This window comes from Phacochoerus africanus, chromosome 1 (genome assembly GCF_016906955.1).
Source record: "Phacochoerus africanus isolate WHEZ1 chromosome 1, ROS_Pafr_v1, whole genome shotgun sequence".
In the NCBI taxonomy this organism is placed as follows: domain Eukaryota; kingdom Metazoa; phylum Chordata; class Mammalia; order Artiodactyla; family Suidae; genus Phacochoerus; species Phacochoerus africanus.
This window is the reverse complement of record NC_062544.1, coordinates 113,866,706-113,887,393: the sequence shown is the minus strand read 5'-3', so window position 1 is coordinate 113,887,393 and position 20,688 is coordinate 113,866,706. Positions and strand designations below refer to the sequence as shown.

Sequence of the window (20,688 nt, the reverse complement as noted above, 5' to 3'; positions counted from 1 at the left end):
AGAGTCTGGCAGCCAGTGCCCATTTTTGCTCTCTATAGGTATCTTCCAGAAATACATTTCACTGAAGAAAAGCTGTCATCATTATCATTACTATAGTTTTTAAACAGTGAAGCTTGTTTCATGGGAAATTTATAATAGACTATAGAGTTCATAAGAAAGGGAGGAATCCTGGTTTGCTGACAACCAGTATGGCCCAGAGTAGCCTCTCACAGAGGTACGTGGTCATGAGGCAGCTATCAGTCAGAGAAAACTTGCCAATGTTACTGGGGTCTGGCTATATGGGAATATTACCAACTTTCATCTTCTGGAAGCTGTCCAGTCAGCTCTAAAGCGGGGCTGGTAAGTCTTACATCCTTGGCAGCACTGGCCACTTGTACTCACTCCCTGGCAGGCGGAAAACTCCTGGGAAGTCTTAGCTGCATGCTTCCTTTCCTAGAGGAAAGTTCAGTGCTTTTATGCCTACCTTGAGTTCATCTTTGCTCTGGAAGTTGTCCAGGAGGTGCTGGTAGTGAGTGTCACACATCTGGCGGAGCAGTGAGAGAAGGCAGGACACATACTCGCCCTGGGAACCAACCCCAAAAAACACTTAGTAAAGCCAATCACAAGAGCTGTGTTCCCCCAATCCACAGAGGGTAAGGAGAGAAGGAAGGGTCTGAGATGGCCCCAATGATCATGAAAGGGAAGGTGACAGAGCTGGCTCTGAAAATGCATTTTCTCTTCTGCTAAGGGGGGGCCTGGAGGGCTTGGGAGTTTTAGTAAGACCTTTGCAGCATGAGGTTAGTTGAAAAACCTTAACCCGTAACAAAGTAGTAAAGCCAAGGAAGACAGATATTCTAGTTTTTTTTCCTCCAAAAGCTTTGGCTACATAGTCCTTGGACACTATATGTTGCCAGGGTACCACACTGAAGTCTGGAGCGGCTCTTGGGAACAAGATGCTCAGTCTTCTCTGAACAGAATTTGGACTCTGCCTAACCTGCTGGGCTGGAATAGCCCTTCTACAAGGATCTCCTTGGGTAACTCCCAGAGCTTACATGTGATTACTGGACCTGGCAGATGGAACACATGATGAATATAACTCTCTGGAAAGCAGAGGAGTCAAAACTGACCTTTAAGAGCAGATGAGCTATGGGCTTTAAGACAAGTAAAATTTAAAGATAAAAAAATCAGTCTTTAAAATTTATTCAAGTTCCAACTAGGGTACATGGGCAAAAACTCCACCTTAAGGACTCCGAAGACTTTCATCATCTCATGGAAATTTTTGGCATGGGGCAGCTGCACATGGCTTCCTCTCTGAAGGTTGCCTTCTCAGAAGGGATGGAGGAAAATTACTTCATTTGGACAATTTTCAATTTTTTTTTTGTCTTTTTGCCTTTTCTAGGGCCACTCCTGGGGCATATGGAAGTTCGCAGGCTAGGGGTCCAGTCAGAGCTGTAGCCACCAGCCTACGCCAGAGCCATAGCAACGTGGGATCCAAGCCGCGTCCGCGACCTGCGCCACAGCTCATGGCAATGCCAGATCCTTAATCCACTGAGCGAGGCCAGGGATCGAACCCTCAACCTCATGGTTCCCAGTTGGATTCGTTAAGCACTGTGCCACGATGGGAACTCCCAAATGTTTTTAAACTCATGGGAATTTGACAACAGTTTTTAAGTCTCTCAAGTCCTTTTTAGACCCATGAAATTATTGTTTATGTAAAATATGTTCATATAAATGAACCTCATGTACATTTTCGTTTTACCTGAAAATATGGGCATAAGCCATAATTTACAGATTTGTTGTATCACATGAATTAATGCACATAAAACATTTAAATAAAAAGCTCAGAGGAGTTCCCATTGTGGCTCAGCAGTTAACAAACCTGATTACTATCCATGAGGATGTGGGTTCGGTCTCTGGCTTTGTTCAGTGGGTTAAGGATCTGGTGTTGCCATGAGCTGCGGTGTAGGTCACAGACGTGACTTGGATCCCACATTGCTGTGGCTGTGGCACAAGCCAGCAGCTGTAGCTCTGATTTGACCCCTAGCCTGAAAACCTCCATATGCTGCAGGTGCATCCCTAAAAAGACCAAAAAAACCAAACAAACAAACAAAAAAACTTCGGGAGTTCCAGCCGTGGCTCAGCAGTTAGTGAACCCGACTAACATCCATAAGGACGCAGGTTTGATCCCTGGCCTCGCTCAGTGGGTTAAGGATCTGGTGTTGCCGTGAGCTGTGGTGTAGGACACAGACGCAACTCGGATCCCGTGTTGCTGTGGCTGTGGTGTAGGCCGTCAGCTGTAGCTCCGATTGGACCCCCAGCCTGGGAACCTCCATATGCCGTGGGTATGGCCCTAAAAGACAAAAAGACCAAATATAAATAAACAGATAAATAGTTCAGTACATAAAGAAGTGCTCATTAAAACGTTATCATCTTCATTAAATCCATATAAAATTAATCATTTCTTTAGTGCTGCTAATGAGTTAATATTTGTAAAGTACATAACATAGAGTTACCCACAGCCGGCACTGTGTCATTGTTGGTTAGAAGAATGTGTTACCAAAACATGCCAGGGTGCATATGTTTTTATCTACAGTGATAGTGCCCTCAATAGGAGTTCCTAATGAAGAAGACATTCTTTCCAAGCCCAACGCCCCAGAACACTTAGTGCTTTCTGTTCTCCCTAACATTCTTGGCTTGCTCCCATAAAAGATTTTCTACAAAAGTATTTCGGTAATCTTCCACCTGCCAACTGGAACAGTTCACGCAATCTGTTTATCATGTTCAACATTAGGGCTAAGAAGTCCACTCTGTATAGAAGTGGGGGTCCTGGGGGTGTTTCTCTGTTCCTCCTGAGAGGCTTTCTCTTCTAATTAGATCATGGGAGATCACTCTCCAGTAATGTCAGTGCAATTCTACCTCATCACATTTTCCCTGATGCTAGACGTTTAGATATAGACACTACAGACAAAAACAACTAATTTGTAGATACAAGCAAACTCTGAGAAAATAACTGTTGTGTTCATTTATGAGAGCCTGCTCCTAGAAGGAACAGTTTATATTTTTCACTTTAAACCTCTGCTTTATTTCACATTATAAAAAAATGACTTGGTGCAAAGGCAAAGCCGGTGGAGACAATGTGCAGGAAAATAGGACAGGCAGCATCCCTGGATCTGCCCTTAAGTAGATTTCTGTGAATATGAACCTAAAGCTTTCAGAGTGGAGATGGAGTTCAATTTGAGAAGGAAAAAGGGCAGCATGCTGACAACCATGCAGGAAGGGAAGCTGAGATGAAGGTAGTGTGATGGTGAGATGAGGGTTGGTGTGAAGGAGCCCCAGGTTAGAAAAGAAAGCAAGAAAACCTGAATGTTAGTTACTAACAGTGATCTCCGCTGTGCACTGCGGGCACCGCTGCCCTCTTACCGCCTCCTGAGCGTGCGATTTGCTCATGATGGTGAGCAGAGTCTGTAAGAGCACGTCCAAGAGGCTCTCCACCATCATTTCTACCTCCTCCATGACATCTGCCTCCTGGAGTGGGCAGTGAGAGAGCACACCGTTAGCACCAGGTCGGCTGACGTACAGCTGGCAGTACTCACTAAGTCAGCCATGTCAGGAGTGGTCTTCAGACTTAATTCTCAATACTGAGCTCCAAGCTTCCCTGGCATGCAGTGTTAAGGAACCTGAAACAATGGCTCTTAGAGGAGGTGGGGTACACCTGCTCCTGTTTCTCTGGTTTGGTAGCTGGGGCCTTACCCTAACCCAGCACCACCCTGACACCCATGGCTCTGAACCTTAGGCAGATATATTAATTTCAATATACAAGGCAAAGTGAAGGTCCTAAGTTAAACATTTTCTTTGATTTTCCTAGAAAGTCAGGAGCAGGTACAAGGCTAACACTTTGAGAAAATGGTCAAGTATTCACATCACATGGTGTGGTGGCAGTTATCTTCACCATTGTTAATGCACACAGAGGTATCTCAGTTTTTTGAGGACCTTTTCTCCTTGAGTGATTTCAATCTTTGCCAGCTGTGCTTGCTGCCCAGATATGCCACTTCTAGCTCCTTGGCATTTGTGCTCATGTTCCCTGGTCTACCAGGACTCTGGTTTCAGTGTTTCTCTTGCAGGTAGCCTCACAAAAAACAACAGAGCACTCCTCCTCACTAAAGGCTGCTTCCCAGCCACAAGGTTCTGAATTTAGAAAGGGCCTCTGCTATCCTTTTATAGACCTTTCACATGCAGTCTCAAACCCTATAGCCTGATTTTCATTACCTCACAAAGAGATTCCCATTGCCCCTTCTCCTGTCTCTTTATATTATTACGGGCCCAAATGTCCATCCCTCTATCAACCCACCATTTACTAAGCATTTACCATGTGCCAGTCACTGTCTGAGAAGCTGAATATACAAAGGTGAACAAGAAAGGTAATATCTCTGCTCTCATGGAGCTTACCTTTCATCTACCTCCCTACTCATCCATTCAATATAGTTATACTGAGTTTTTTTCCACATGAAAAAATCTGAGAAGCTCTTGAGACTAAAGTCTTCTTTCTTATCTGTTGAACCGATCATAACTTACCTGTGATGCCTCTTTGAGTATCTATAAGCAACTAATTGTACCTGACTCTCTAGTCCCTAACAAATACAACCAGATCATTTCTTTCAGATTTTTACCTGTTACTATTCCTCTTCCATTCCTCCCCTTCACTTTCTTTTCCCCTTCAATTTCTCTCCTTCCTTTAGCAATAAGCCTCCCATCCCCTCCAGTCTGACCCTCTGCTACTTGTACACCTTATGTGCCTGATGTTGCTTCACTAAGGCCTGGTGGGAAGGAGAGCTGCCAGGCCTTGCCTGGAGTCAAAAGCAAACAATAGAGCCACTACAACTATCACAGTCACCCTGCCAAGCTGGGTCCCCATCACCAGATGGTACTTTAAGTCTAAATACCAGAGCACCCTATTGAGTCCTCATATTCAGCTCAAGCAAAGGACACACTTTCTTTTCAGCACTTTTGCTCTATCTTCATGGATAACCTAAATTCGTATGTTCTTATCATTTGGCGACTGGCCTTCATTTTAAACGCACTTGAAATTTTATTCTCCAAAAATCCTATTTTAACTTCATAAGATGATGTAATAAAAAACTCATTCTTGCTTTTAATTTCTTTATATTTTCTCATAGTTTCCAAATTGTAAGAAATAAGCATTTCTTCTATTATCATAAATGTATAAAATAAATCTAATTAAAATACATCCATACTCTTATCCATGCCTGATGCATGTCCTTCCTTCTTCCCTACCGCCCTTCCCTCCTACCACGGATCGCTTCCAAAAAATAAAAATAAAGAGGAAAGAAAATAGGCAAAAGCATTCCTGGTTGAAACCTGACCCCTGAAGTACAATTCCACCATCCCATGAAGCTCAGAACTCATGCGGGCAATATTCATCTCTCGTATCTGATCTCATCTGGCATGGTACAAAAATGCCATATGGGTGGAATCAAGCTGCCAGGAAGCTGACAGAAAAGTCTGAATGAGCAAGCTGCCTCTCAGCCTGGGCCTGCCTCCCTGTACTTGTGCCTGAGTATCCTCAGAACACTCCCAGGGACACAGAATTAATATCTTTTGATAGGAACAGAGCATGCTCAAGATTGGGCTTGCTGGTACTACAGATAACTATATTCCTGGGTGTATTTATGGTAGTACAATTTTTTAAAATAACAGGACTGTGTTGTGCTGAGAAGCTTGCTGAGCACAAGCAGGCAGGCCTCCATTCACTTGAGCACCTTCCTGTCACTGATACAAGCTTCTCTGACTGCAAAGTGTACAAAGGGATCTTTGTTGGTCTGACTCTGGCTAAAGTAACACAAGACCGGCACAGAGCTGGGAGTGGTGGGTGGAGTGGGTCAAGGACCACTACCAGAGAGCTGGTCTTGACGATGGAGAAGATGCTGCCAAGAATCCCTGAGCAGATCAGCAGCTCTTTCTGCTGCCTCAGGTGAAGGTGAATATGATGGAGAACCACAGGAAGCAGGATGCGGCGGGATTCTGGGAGAGAAAACACAAAGGTGAAGAAGCCCTTGAGAGAAGAACTAGCTATCTTTGGATGCCAGTGGCATTGTGGGATGCAGCTGGTCTCAGAGAAGGTGGGGTCGTGAATGCAGCCAAGCTGGCAGTTAACCCCTTCCCTTATGTAGGCCTAAGAGCCCAATTCCTGGACACTGTAAGACATTCCACAGCATTATCCTTCCACCTCTCTTTTCTTCTTTTGCATTTCAGGCATAAAAAATTTATAGTATTTTGTGCAAGAAGAATGTTAAGAGACTGCTTCCAGGGAGTTCCCGTCGTGGCGCAGTGGTTAACAAATCCAACTAGGAACCATGAGGTTGCGGGTTCGGTCCCTGCCCTTGCTCAGTGGGTTAATGATCCGGCGTTGCCGTGAGCTATGGTGTAGGTCGCAGACACAGCTCGGATCCCGCGTTGCTGTGGCTCTGGTGTAGGTCTGTGGCTACAGCTCCGATTCGACCCCTAGCCTGGGAACCTCCATATGCCGTGGGAGCGGCCCAAGAAATAGCAACAACAACAACAACAACAACAAAAAAAAAAGACAAAAAAAAAGAGAGACTGCTTCCAAAAGAAATCTCTTTATTGACTAGACTCCAAATTAAAAGTACAGATTAAAGTGAAAATTCCATTTAAATGACACACTTAGTTTTATGAACTACACTGACTGAACTTGAAGACTTGACCTGGATTATAAATGGTCCCTCTTCACGATGCCCCGGATGGTGGCCTGGCACTTTCACTCCCATAAACATTTACTTTGCATCAGCCCTCAGGTCTGCCTCCTTTTCCCCCTCAGGCTTGTTGAGATCCATAGCAATGACAGGAACAGAAACAGGATTTTTGTCTTGTCATAAGCTTTTGATAATTAGCTAAATCTCACTGCCATACTTTCAAATATTTTTCTTTTCTTTTCTCCTCAGTAGTACCCGAATAGCATTTTCATCAGGAGGGGACTATATTTAGAACCTTGAATTCAGAAAGGCTAACTCTTACTTCAAGTTCCTTTATTAACTCACTCTAAGACCTCAGGCAGGATGCTGCTTCCTGTGGGCTTGATTTCCCCCATTTGTAGAATGAGGTGCTAATGGCCTTTTCTGCATTTACTTCATAGGTGTGGTGAGAAGACAAAGTAAAATACAAGTGTTTCTGGTGTCCCGCACTCCTATGTGGTCAATGACCATGTGATACAAATATTTCATACTTGGCCAGCATAATTTAGTCAGACTACCTGTAACACAAAGAAGCCATGACATTTTGGATTAATTGTTCATATTTGACCATATTTAAGTATTCCATATGAAATTCAGAATGAAAATCTTTTTCAGCAGAAGAAAAATTACATGACATACAAGAGATTTTGGGACTGCCTTACTCAGAATATGTTCAAATAAAATGAAATGACATCTCTTCTATGTTTAAAAGGATGCTTGGATAAAAGAAGTTTATACTGTATTTTGTAGATCAACAGAAAAGGATTTGTAACAACCAATAGCTGCCTGCAGACAAAAGAGTAGTTTGTTACTGGAACCTGCCGAAGAAGAGACCAAACTAATATGTTCTGAGAATATAAGTGCTGGTTATATGACACCACTGGTAAAAATCCTCCTGCTTCAGGGAAGATACTGCAATTCAGGCATTTAGTGAAAGTGAGATGCAAAGGAACATTTGGTGGTTGTTTATTATCTGAAAATCCAATTACTTAGTTTCAGCCACATAAAGTTTAGGCATAATTTTTCTAAAGTGATTATGGGAAGCAGCAAATACATATAAAAATATTAGAAATAGGAGTTCCCGTCGTGGCTCAGTGGTTAACGAATCTGACTAGGAACCACGAGGTTGCGGGTTTGATCCCTGGTCTTGCTCAGTGGGTTAAGGACACAGCGTTGCTGTGAGCTGTGGTGTAGGTTGCAGACTTGGCTCAGATCTGGCATTGCTGTGGCTCTGGTGTAGGCTGGCAGCTACAGCTCTGATTAGACCCCTAGCCTGGGAACCTCCATATGCTGCGGGAGCAGCCTAGAAAAGTTAAAAAAGACCAAAAAAAAAAAAAAGAAATAAAATATGTCAATGAGGGCAATCTGCTGATGGCCTTCCTATACATTCAGAAAGCATCTGCTTTAAGCAGTGCTCAAAGCTTGAGTGTGTGCAGTGTCCTTAGTGACAGTGTGTCCAAACCATTGGTTTTATTTTCAACCCAGGAAGTAACAAAGAGAGAAGTGTTTACCATAAACAGTTACTAGTGGAGAAGAGCTGAATTTCTTGGTGGTAGCTTTACTACCAGCAATACCTTACACAGGCAAAGTAAAGTTAAAAGGACTGTTTATTTAGTATTGGCAAATGTGTGTAGCCCTGGGCTGAGAAACCATTGTTCTTATACTTCGAAAGCCAAACTTGAAAAATTTTACTACCAAAAAATTCCCAGTTATAAAAATTGTAATAATAATTGTTTTGCTAGTATTTCAGATTTATTCCTATGCTCTAGAAATTTATTCCTTGATCATGATACTCCACTAAAAGGATCAGGCTCGAGTTGATCTTAACATTTTGACCATGTTCAATGTGATTTCAGGTATGAACCCAAAGGTGCTTTCTGAAAAACAGTCTGGGCTGCTAATGGTATTTGTTAGGCCATCCTGACCTCTTCTGGAGTGTAAAGGGTTTCCTCTCCATGTCTTTGTCTAATCTTTATAGACTACTTCAAAGAGAGCAAAAGAAATCTGACTGGTGAGGCAAGGAATCAAGACAGCACAATGGCTTCTCAGGGCCCCCTTTCAGGGTCTTTTTTATTTCCTTGGCTTATTTTATCCCTTTGGGCTAGACCTTTCTCTGTTGTGCCCCCTCCTTTCCCTCTGCTTTCTCATCCTGCTGGGCCTATGGCAGGCCCCATTCTTGGCAGCTGGCTAGACTTGTGGGCCTGAAGGTTGCTCTGCAGGCCATCCCACGTGGGTCCGTGGGAGAAAACTGAGTGAGGCAGTAGACTATGTTTTGGCTGCATTTCCTAACAGAGTTTATAAAAAAATTCTGCATTTTTTAAGGGCCATTGGCTTCTTACAGGATGGTTGATAAAACTGATCTTTTGATTATAACTTGGTCAACATCCTAGTAAGTAGGAAGGTGAGTCTGACTCTCATTCCAATTTGATTTACCTGAGAAAGAAAACAGGCGGCTGTCTACAGTTCTGGCAATGGACTGCAGCTTCACCACATCCATGGACTGCCCAATGTGCACAGTGCTGGGCATGCTTCCAAGAGTCCCTCTCACAAACTCCGCTACCTCCTGCACGGTGAACATTTGCAGCAGCTCATCAAAGATGGTTGGGAAAGAATTAAGGAGTGCAGCCTGCAGAAGTAAGTGAAACTCTAGTTAGCTCATGGTTAGGTATGTGTCTATTTTACAAGCTTAGACAATGACACATGGTGGTAAGAGGCTGAGAAGTCATTGCAGCACCCCCACCTCAAGGGGGCTCTTTTCTGGCCTTTGACTTGACCCATCCCTGCAGCACTCTTAGGGCATGGAGCAGGAAGAAGCAAAAGGAAACCAAAACAAGAAAATTTACTGGGCCCCAGGCCACTTGAAGCTTTCAGAACTTGCCAAGGTATTTGCTGGCAAGAGAAGGGGACATATAAAGAAATTAACTCTATGGCTTAATATCCACAGCTGTTTTTGCTCATCAAATGGATTTACATTTTTTGTTTGTCTCTATGATCAAGCTCCTGATTTCTAATTTTGGACCGAAGTTCAAGCCAGGAACCTCTCAGGTAAAGTATGGCAGAGAAAACTGAGCACCATCAAGCAGCACTTGCTGAACTCCATGCACAGTCCCGCAGCCAGCAAACCAGCTCTGAGAACTAGACCATTTCCCCAGAGTAGTGACATTTATCTGAAACCATGAAATCTGAAGACTGTAAATTATTTCTTTCACATGTGATGCATGGCAGTCTCAGGTATGAATCCAAAAAGATGGAGAATATGTGGATTTAGTTAGTCAGGAACTCTTAAGGACTGCTGATAATGTTGGTATAGAGTTCAGTGATCTAAATGGCCTGGACAAGGGGAGAGTCTGTGTGTTTGGAGACTTCTCTCCTAGGACTTTGTCTCTGGTAGACCCATGAAGCGGCCTCTTAAGGAAAAGCTGAGCCTTTTGGAGGCAGAGTAGTTGAGGAAAAAGAGAATGGATTTGGAACTGGACAGACCTGAGTTTAAATCTCAGCTTTACCACTTACCTGCTTCATAGCCTTGAATGAGTTACTGCCTAATCCTCATTTTTCTCATCTATAAAACGGGGATGATGCTATTACTTATCTCCTGGTATTGGTATGAGGAAAGTTTAGGTATGTAAAGTTAGTTCCCAGTGGAGTGCCTGGCACATGATAGGGCTTCAAGAAATGCTGGTTTTTGATTGTCTTTCTTATCCAAATGAAGCAGTCTGAAGGAGGCTTTCCCTATTTCTCAGTCCTCTTACACCATTAACCCAAGATTTATAAAGGGAAATGGAGTGTCACCTTGAGACTGGAAAGTGAGAGTATGCTCTTAAGTGGTGGGTAGGAGAGCAGGGAGGCTGTTTCTCCTGATTGCTTCATCAGGCAATAAGACACTGGCCTCAAGTAAGTGAAAATTTATGCCATGGGAAAACAGGTCTGTCGTACATGTTCTATGTTTAGGCCAGGCCCAAGTACAGAATTTTTATAAATTCTACCTACAGATAACTCCCTGGAATATCAAGGAGACTGTTTTCTAGTAATTAGAATCGGCACAAAAACATATCATAAGCAGCTAGATACAAAAGACAAAAGGGGGAAAATCAGGTATTTCATAATCAACAACAAAGCGTAACTGATTCGCTCTTTTAAATGGTGACATTTCCTATACATATGCACCAGGACAGAAGGACACTTGCACCCTAACATCTCCTAAAGGTCAGAATCGAAGCCATAAAGTCTGACTGAAGAGCATACTTGCTGAGACTTCTGAAACTCATGAAACATGAGCCTGGCACCAAAGAAGCAGGTCTGATTCTGACTCAGGTCTAAGTTGAGACTAGATCTGAACTTTTTATCCTCATGTGTAGGAACATTCCATTGAGTACAGGGCATTGCTGAGTTCTCAGAAAGCATATATGTCTTGCTCTGCTAGCTCCCTCTGAGCTCCATGTATCTCCACAGGCTGAGGGAGGAGTAGGTGTCCTGGGCCCTTTTTGGCAGAACAGATAGGGTGAGGGAGAGGAAGGGAGGACAAGACGAGTTGCTTGGGGTATATAGGTGGGGAGACCATGCATGGAAGGAGCCTTTCTTATAAAGATACCTGGTAACCATGATGTATTCTATTCTTTCATAGAGGCTACCTCTCAGTTGAGCACTTGTTCTCTGAGCCAACTGTCCCGGTGCCTGGGCAACTGGCATGAAGGGGCAACATAGCAGCAAGTGGAAAACAAAAAAAGAAGACTATTCTAGTCTTAAAGAAGATATTTAAACATATATTTGCACTAAAGACAGACTTGGCAGTGACTGAATGAATGGACATGAGAGAGGCTGTCTGGTCTTTACTGACAGGTTTTGATGTAGTAACTGGCTTCAAAAAATCAAAGAAGTACAATTTATTATAAAATTCTGACATTTATATACATGAGAAAATAACCCCCTTGTGACTGGGGTAATAAACACTCTCCCTGATCCTTTCTAGGGTAAGGTTATATGGAAAAAGTAACTGATTAGCTGATCAGACTTGTTTTCTGTTTTTTCTTTTTCTTTTTAGGGCTGCACCTGCATCATACGGAAGTTTCCAGGCTAGGGGTAGAACTGGAGGTGCAGCTGCCAGCCCACGCCACAGCCACAGCAATGCCAGATGAAAGCTGCATCTGCAACCTGCACTGCAACTTGCGGCAACTCTGGATCCTTAACCCACTGAGCAAGGCCAGAGATCAAACCTGCCTCCTCAAGGACACTATGATGGGTTCTTAACCCACTTAGCCACAATGGGAACTCCTAACCAAACTTTTGTTTGTTTGTTTGTTTCTTTAGGACTACACCTGCAGCATATGGAAGTTCCCTGGCTGGGGGTCGAATTGGAGCTATAGCCTCTGGCCTACACCACAGCCACGGCAACACCAGATCTAAGCTGAATCTGCAGCCAATACCACAGCTCACAGCAATGCCCAATCCTTTAACCCACCGAGCAAGGCCTCAGATCAAACCCATGTCTTCATGGATACTAGTCAGGTTCATTACTACTGAGCCACAAGGGGAGCTCTTAACCAGACATTTTTAATATATGGAAACAAATTTCCTTCCCACATTGTTATTTCTAATAGAATCTAATCCTAATTCTTACCCAAAGTTTTCCAGTTATTTCTGCTGTTTTTCAGCCTATTTCAGTCTTAGCTGCTAGAATGGACCAATATTAATCTAAGGCTTTTAAAATTAATACAATTAGCAGAAAATAAAAATTCTCTATACATTCTGAATATGCTCTATAAAAAAAGATGTTTAGGAACAACTAATAGTATGATAGCTAAATATATTTGATCAAAAGAGGGCAAAGTTGTGCTTCTTCTCCACCACAAAGCCACTGGGGTGTTTTATATTTGGAAGCTGGGGCATAGATGGCTTTGAAGTAAAAGAAGTGTTTTATTCAATTAGGAATTTCCTTATAAATCACCCCTTACCCAACACATAGGAGCCTGGCAGGGCTTCTTTGACTCTGGGAGCCAGAGGACAAAGAAACCACTTGTTAAGACAGATAAGAATCCAGCAGCCAAACTTCCATGCAACTCACAGACCTGAGTGAAAAGGAGTGTTTCTGAGTTTCTGCTGTCCAGGCTGAGCACAAACCGGATGGACTGGAAAAGTTCTTGGATGCTGGAACGGAACTGCTCCTCTTCCATCCCACAGGTGGCACGTGAGTACAGGATCCTTGACTGCACAATGAACTTGAAAAGGTACTCCAAGGCCTGGAGGTGTGGGAGAAAAAGGGATAGAGAGGTGTTAAGATACCAAGGAACTAATGAAAGAGGGAATGGAGAGTAGGGTACCACCAAAATCAGAAGATGGATAATTCCAACTATTGGAGACAAGCAGTTTAATTTTTTAAAATCTTTTCTCCAAAGTCCAAATGGTCACTAAGCAACAACAGTCCCTAATGAGAAAAATCAAATTATTTTGTGAGCTTCTGAAAGTGTATAAACAGACTATTATGGAAGTAGTTGAATTCAAGAAGAAACAAAAGAAAATAAATTTATCTCATTTTTCTCAGGTCTAGAAATAAAAGGTTACAAAGGCAATGATGTAAGAACATTTCTTAAATTTATTCCAAGAAACAAGAGCCTTTAAGGAGTCTTCTGCATCTTTGAGAAAGAGCTGGTGACTGACACAGGGCCAGCTTTCTCACGAGGGTTCAAGTCTGGAGAAAACTTGCCCCTAGTTGCATAGCAGCTAGTAGACCTGACATACCCACTCTCCATCCTCTTCCAGACCAGGACACTTGCCATAAACGGTTCATGAACAACACAGAAGACAAAGCTCCGGCAATGTGTTCTGGGAGCAGAATCTAATTCTGAGGAGTCTCTGCAGCTTGGCTCATGCTTATGAACAGAGTAATTCTCTTTTAAAAAGAATTTAAGATCCAGGACTATATTTTCTAATCAAAGAAAGGCTAAAGATTTCCCAGACACTGGAAAGGGAGAGACATTGAACATTTGAGGAGAAACTTATATCCAAGGATGAAAAAAGTGGAACTCAGTTACTTGAAATATGTAACAGGAAACAATTCCTGAGCCACTCTGCATAATCTAGCCATCTGTCAGATTTAGCAAAGCAAAATGTATGCATGTACATGTGTGTCTATGTGTGCATACGTGTACACAAATGCATCCCACATTAAACTCAGCACTGGAAAGTGGCTAGTTCAGAAAAATGTATGTTACAAGGCTTGTACCAGAGGATTCTACAGAATAAGTTACAGTGTATGGCCTCATCTCCATAAATGATACAGTCTCTGTTGCAGTAGCCTTTAATGCTTGGTCTGTAGAGAACCTGGAAAGTCTCTGCTATATAGTCTAATTTTTAAAAGGAAAATATTTTCTTCAGCATCAGTTTTTTTTTTTTTTCCTTCAGTTTGAAACAAGAGATGTAATGAATGGCTTGAAACATCCATTAGTTTCAGAGTGAGAGGCAGAACTGGACAGCAAAGTTGCTTGTACTTCCTGGGAATGAAGGATCAGTTCCTCCAGTAAGTCCTAAAATATAAAATTTTACAGAGGAAAGCACAAGGCTGTTGTCAAAGATGGCCCTGTGAAAACCTGGATGATGGTAAGGAAAAAAGCCAACTTCCAGTCATCCATCACCATCTGACTTCCCCTTTCTCGACTGCCTTTGGTTTTCACCATCAGCAACAGCGTGGCTGGACCAGGTGATGCCGGCCACCTGTGACAGATGCAACTAGGGATGAAGTGGAGGACAGAAGAATGGGGTAAAAGGTCAGGGTGGATCCTGTGGAAGTTGTTCAAAGTTTACAGGTGTTCCAACCCTGAGTGGAGATGATGGAACACTCAACTGTGGCTGAAAGAGTTGCTCTGTCTTTTCCTACTTGGATTAATAAACCTGAAAGGAAAAGAGAGCCTAAAAGTTGTAACAACCTTTCTATCACCAAGGAGATAATTGTACTTTCTCTCTCCCTGCTAAGGATCTGATACAGCTCGGCAGTGAAAAGTGTGCTGTGTTTCTGGAACACCTTGTCAAAAGCCATCCTCAAACCCACCAAAGAGGGTCATTCACATAGGAATAAATAATATAACCAAGTACGAAAATAAAAACACTCCTTATTTTCATCTTCTTTAGTGGCAGAACTTTGGAAAAATCATGACTGTTTTTATTTTTTTCTTTTTATGGCCGCATTTGCACTGCAGCTGCGGCACTCCTGGATGCTTTAACCCGCTGTGCCGGGCTGGGGATCGAAACTCAAACCTCTGCAGCCACCTGAGCTGCTGCAGTCGAATTCTTAGCCCAATGTGCCACAGCAAGAACTCCAAAGGTCATGACTCTGACAGTGAAAGGAAGAGATGGTATATTAGTGGCTAGCTATACTGAATTAAGAGCAATAAAGAAGAGGAGGTTTCCTGGTCTATAGATTATATCAGAACTAGAGGTCCCATGCCAGAAGCATATGCATCTTGTAAAGAAGGATGAAACAGGATCAGATAGAGACAAGTTTGGTCGAGAGGTCTTATAAACTGAAATTTGATGAAGAAGGGGACATTTCCTAAAAAACCTTTGGTCTAGATTCATTAGTATTAGATGTCATTCAGATAACTTTGAAATGATAAGAACAAGTATAAAAGTACCCCCAGAAAAGTGCTCCTCCCAGTAGAACTCTTCCTTTTCCCCACCCAAACCTGATCTTCTCCAGAATTTTGTACCTCTGCAAGTAACCTTGCCATCAACCCAGCTCATCTAGCCAGAACCTTGAAACCAGCTTCAGGTCTTCCTTTCTGTCACCTCCCACATCCAACCTAACATTTAAAAGGCCCAGCTTTGGTCACATCAGCCATTTTACAGTTGCTTAAAAACCCCAGCTCTTTCCCATCCAGGCTTTTTTTTTTGTCTTTTTTTTTTTGGCATTTCTTGGGCTGCTCACGCGGTATATGGGGGTTCCCAGGCAAGGGGTCTAATTGGAGCTGTAGCCACCAGCCTATGCCAGAGGCACAGCAACGCAGGATCCGAGCTGTGTCTGCAACCTACACCACAGCTCACGGCAACGCTGGATCGTTAACCTGCTGAGCAAGGGCAGGGATAGAACCCGCAACCTCATGGTTCCTAGTCGGATTCGTTAACCACTGCGCCACGACGGGAACTCCCCATCCAGGCTTTTAAACATGCTGTTTCCTCAGTCTAGTATGCATGTCCCCCAGGTCTTAACACTATTTCAGCTCAGATGTCATTCCTCAGAGAAGTGTTCCCTGCACTTTTGGGCTCCCCTCCCCCCAGTCTATTCCAAGATCTTGTTTATTTCCTTCATAGCACACATCAATTTTCTTCTCACTGACTTTGTGTAAATGCCTGTTTGGCATGTTTATTGTCTGTCTTTTCCCCACTTGAGTGGAAGTTCTACGAAGACCTAGGCTTTTCTGCTTCGGCCCCTGCTGAATCCCGTGGTTAACACAGTATCTGACACAGGGCAGGTATCAAGCAATATTGACTGAATGACTGAATGAACAATTCTTAGAAGAAAACTTCTGAGATGCCTTCTTCAGTAACCTTAAGCAATTAATTTATGGACTCAAGGAATCTTTTGCATTTAATTTGACTCATATCTCCTAAAATAATGGGCAGGGCACCTCACGGGTGCTGGTGTTCAGAGAAGAACAGAACCCAGGCCCTGCCTTCACATCATACTCAGAACCCTGCTCTACATTTCTGTTTGGGTCTGATTCCACTCAGGACACAGGGGATATGCTCTTCAAGGGGAGAGGTCAATCTTACTCCTCTTTGCATCTTAGCACCCACGATGTGCTGAATGCTCAGCAGACATGTATTGCGTGAAGGAGGACAAAAATGAGACTTGTGGTCTTAGATTTTTCACACAGTGTGCAGAGAAGAGGCAGCGGAAATAGGACTTATGATCTGATTTTGCCTCTTTAATATGATAGTTGGGGGAACATATGTTTCACATGTGACCATGTGGACAAGAATAACAAGATCATAGGCCCAGTAATACTTAGAGTAGATGATGGGATATTAAAAGAGGACAGAGAAAAAGCACAACTACTTTGCTTCCATTCTACTTATAGAAGAACTAGAAAGGATAAGAAACACATGGTTGGAGTTTCTGTCATGTCTCAGTGGTTAAAGAACCCAACTAGTATCCTTTAGGATGTGGGTTCGATCTCTTGCCTTGCTCAGTAGGTTAAGGATCCGGTGCTGCTGTGAGCTGTGGTATAGGTCACAGACATGGCTCAGATCCCGTGTCGCTGTGGCTGTGGTGTAGGCCAACCCCTGTAGCTCTGATTTGACCCCTAGCCTGGGAACCTCCATATGCCATGGGTGTGGCCTTAAAAAGACAAAAGACAAAAGACAAAAAAAAAAAGAAAGAAAGAAAAAGAAAAGAAACACATGGTTAAAAAGCAACTGAAAAAAAAAAAACCTAAAAAAAAAAAAAGTAACCCAAGAACAAGAAAAGATGGGGACAAAAGAAAAGAAAGCATGAATTTGCTTTAATTGAGTTTCCAGCAGATACAACTGTTTTTTCTCTCTCTTTTTTTTTGTCTTTTTTTTTGTTGTTGTTGTTGTTGTTGTTGTTGCTATTTCTTGGGCCGCTCCCACGGCATATGGAGGTTCCCAGGCTAGGGGTTGAATTGGAGCTGTAGCCACCGGCCTACGCCAGAGCCACAGCAATGCGGGATCCGAGCCACGTCTGCAACCTACACCACAGCTCACAGCAACGCCGGATCGTTAACCCACTGAGAAAGGGCAGGGACCGAACCCGCAACCTCATGGTTCCTAGTCAGATTCATTAACCACTGCGCCACGACGGGAACTCCCACAACTGTTTTCTTAAAACAGCTATCTGTGGAACTGTTGAGCAAAAAAGAGATCAACATTCTCACAGGTGGTTCTCTACAGCAGAAGCAGTAGCCATGAAAAGAAGTTACCAGAAAATGTAGTTAGCATACACGAGGCAGGTCTCTGTAAACTGGAGCTGTCCAGCAATGCAAAGAGCCCCATGTCATGGTTTTAAGATCATCTTCTCAACATACATACATACAGTGCATTCACTAAAAGTATTGGAAGATCTTATTTCTAGTCAATGTTGCCACCAACATTGGCTTAGAAGGAGATATGACACTTTAGCCAGTGGAAGCAAAGACTGACACTGTTGGTAAAAACCAGGCAGGGAGGATGGCTATGAATCAGATGCGTATCATGCCTCCCTCCTACTTTAAGATAAAATTACCAGGAATAAGGACCTTTCAGGGCAAAATCAAAGTGAGGAAAGGGGAGGTATGTGGATCAAGGTGGTCATTTCCTGAATGCAGAGCAGTGTACACCATGAGGTTACTTGCACTCACAGAGTTCTACAGGGGTGGGCCCTTTCTGTACAAGTAAGCTCAGTACGTTACCCGCATGGCTTCCTGAATGTGGTCTTGCCGAATCAGTTCTGCTGAGCAGTCCATGTACCACTTCAGACATCGGATTAGCTCCCTGGAAAAGAAAACAATTCCAGAAACCTCGCTTTAATCCAAAAGCAATGCAGCCTGAAATATTGTCTTGAATTAGCCACACAGGAAATAGTATCCTGCTGAGGAACCAGAATGGAGTGAGGATTCCTTTCAGCTGTGGAATCTTAAGATCAGTGAGACCAGACAATACTCCCTGTCCAGAAAGAGTTGCACATTTCAATTAGCAATTACAATCACTCTTTCCTATTCTCCCAGACACACATTTCTTCTGATTACAAGAAAGTTTTCCCAAAGTCTTAGGCTGGGTGTATGTTTTTGTTTTGTTTAAAACTGCTAAGTCTCAGAGTTCCCTCGTGGCTCAGTGGATTATGCATTTGGCATCGTCACTGCTGTGGCTCTGATCACTGCTGTGGTGTGGGCTCAGTCCCTGACCTAGGAACTCCCATATGCCATGAGTGTGGAAAAAAAAAAATCTGCTGAGTTTCCAGTACATAAAATAGTGACTAGTAAATAGTAGACTCTGAATAAAGGTGTATTGTCCCGTGTGCCCCTCTTTGCTATCCCAACTGATCCTGTTTCCTCAGGACCAAGTCATCTGAGTGGAATGGGATTACAGAGTCAGAAGGCCTGCATGTTTATAGCGCAAAACAGGACAGAAGTCAAGAGTGCAGGCCCTTGTCAGAGGACTAGTTTCACATCTGGGTCCTATCAGTTTCTATCACTGTATCCTTTGGCAAGTTGTTTGAGTCCTCTATCTCCATCCTCTTCATTTAGAACATACAGGAAACAATAATACATATCAAAATTATTGTGAATTATACTTAGATGACACATTTAAAATACATAGCACAGTGCCTGCTATCCAAAGTGACATCAAAGTATCAGAGTTCCAGTGATTCCACAGTCTTGCCGCATTCTGGTTTTACGTTTTCAAACCAAACATAGCTTGGGCTCATTCCATAGAAAACATGGTGATTTTTAGAACTGCTTTAATGGTTTAGATGACTTGTGTTTCTCATGTTTCTATTCATATCATCTCTTTTATTGACTGTCTTTTTATTTTTTTTAAACATTTATTTATGGGTGCTGTATTTAGCTATCTACATGTTTCTCTTTGAAAAAGCATGACCTATTTTTAGCAGCTCTTTTCTTCATTTCTTAGAAGAAAAAGTAAGACAACTACATAATAAACTATAGTTTGAAATGTCCACAGAAAGCCCACAGGTAACATCATACTCAATGGTAAAAGACTAAAAGCTTTTCCTCTAAGATCAGAAACAAGGTAAGGATGTCTGCTTTTGCTACTTCTATTTAGTACATTAGTACTAAAAGAGCAATTGGTCAAGAAAAAGCAATATATATATAGAAAAGCCAAGTGTCCACAAAAACCCTGTTAGAACTAATAAATGAATTCAGCAACACTGCAGAATATAAAATCAACATATATAAATCATTTGCTTTTCTATATACTAATAATTGAGCAATCAAAAAAGGAAATGAAGAGAACAATCCATATATGGTAGCATCAAAAAAGAATAAAATACTTAGGAATAAACTTAACCAAGGGGGTTAAAGACTTATACTTTGAAAACTAACAAATATTGCTGAAATTAAAGCAGATACTAGTAAATGGGAAGACATGGATTAGAAGACTTAATATGGTTGTCAATACCACCCAAAGTGATCTACAAATTCAATGCAATTTCTATCAAAATCCCAATGACATTTTTGCAGAAATAGAAAAATTCATCCTAAAGTTCATATGGAATCTGCAGGGATCCCAAATAGCCAAAACAATCTTGAAAAAGAAGAACAAAGTTAAAAGCACTTGCACTTCCTGAAAACTTAACCACAAAGTTACAAAGAGAAACTTAGATTATAAAGAGTAATCAAAACAGTGTGATACTAGCAAAAAGACAGATATATATATACATATACATATATATACATATACATATATATATATATACACACACATATATATATATATACACACATATATACACATCAATAGAATAAAATAGCCCCAAAATAAACCCTTGCAAATATGGTTAAATGATTTTTAACAGAGATGCCAAGACCATTAAATGGGGAAGAACAGTCTTTTTCCAGAAACTGCATGGGAAAACTAAATATCTACATATAAAAAAATAAAATTGGATTTTTATGTTATACAATAAACAAAGATTAATTCAAAACGGATCAAAGACCTAAATGTAAGAGTTAAAACTATAAAACTCTTATATGAAAACATAAGAGAAAAGCTTCATGACACTGAATTAAGCAATCATTTCTTGGACATGATATCGAAACACAGGCTACAAAAGAAAAATTGGAATAAGTTCAATTATATAAAAACTGAAGACTTCTTTGCATCAAAGGACACAATCAAAAGACTAAAATGGCAATGGGAGAAAATATATGCAAATCATATCCCTAATAAGGGGGTAGTAGTCAGAATACATAAAGAACTCCTATAGCTAAAG

At 42.0% G+C, this 20,688-nt stretch overlaps 1 protein-coding gene across 5 annotated transcripts in view; it reads right to left on the bottom strand.

Moving 5' to 3' along the window:
• DOCK3 (dedicator of cytokinesis 3) overlaps window positions 1-20,688 on the bottom strand; it is a 489,707-nt gene that overhangs the window by 65,393 nt on the left and 403,626 nt on the right. For all 5 annotated transcript variants that reach the window (XM_047775399.1, XM_047775426.1, XM_047775408.1 and 2 more), the window contains exons 22-27: window positions 18,143-18,224; window positions 12,809-12,979; window positions 9,180-9,372; window positions 5,891-6,018; window positions 3,400-3,504; window positions 464-562 (exon numbers count right to left, since the gene is read on the bottom strand). In XM_047775399.1, coding sequence (XP_047631355.1) covers window positions 464-562; window positions 3,400-3,504; window positions 5,891-6,018; window positions 9,180-9,372; window positions 12,809-12,979; window positions 18,143-18,224 — 778 coding nt within the window. The remainder of the gene's footprint in view (window positions 1-463; window positions 563-3,399; window positions 3,505-5,890; window positions 6,019-9,179; window positions 9,373-12,808; window positions 12,980-18,142; window positions 18,225-20,688) is intronic.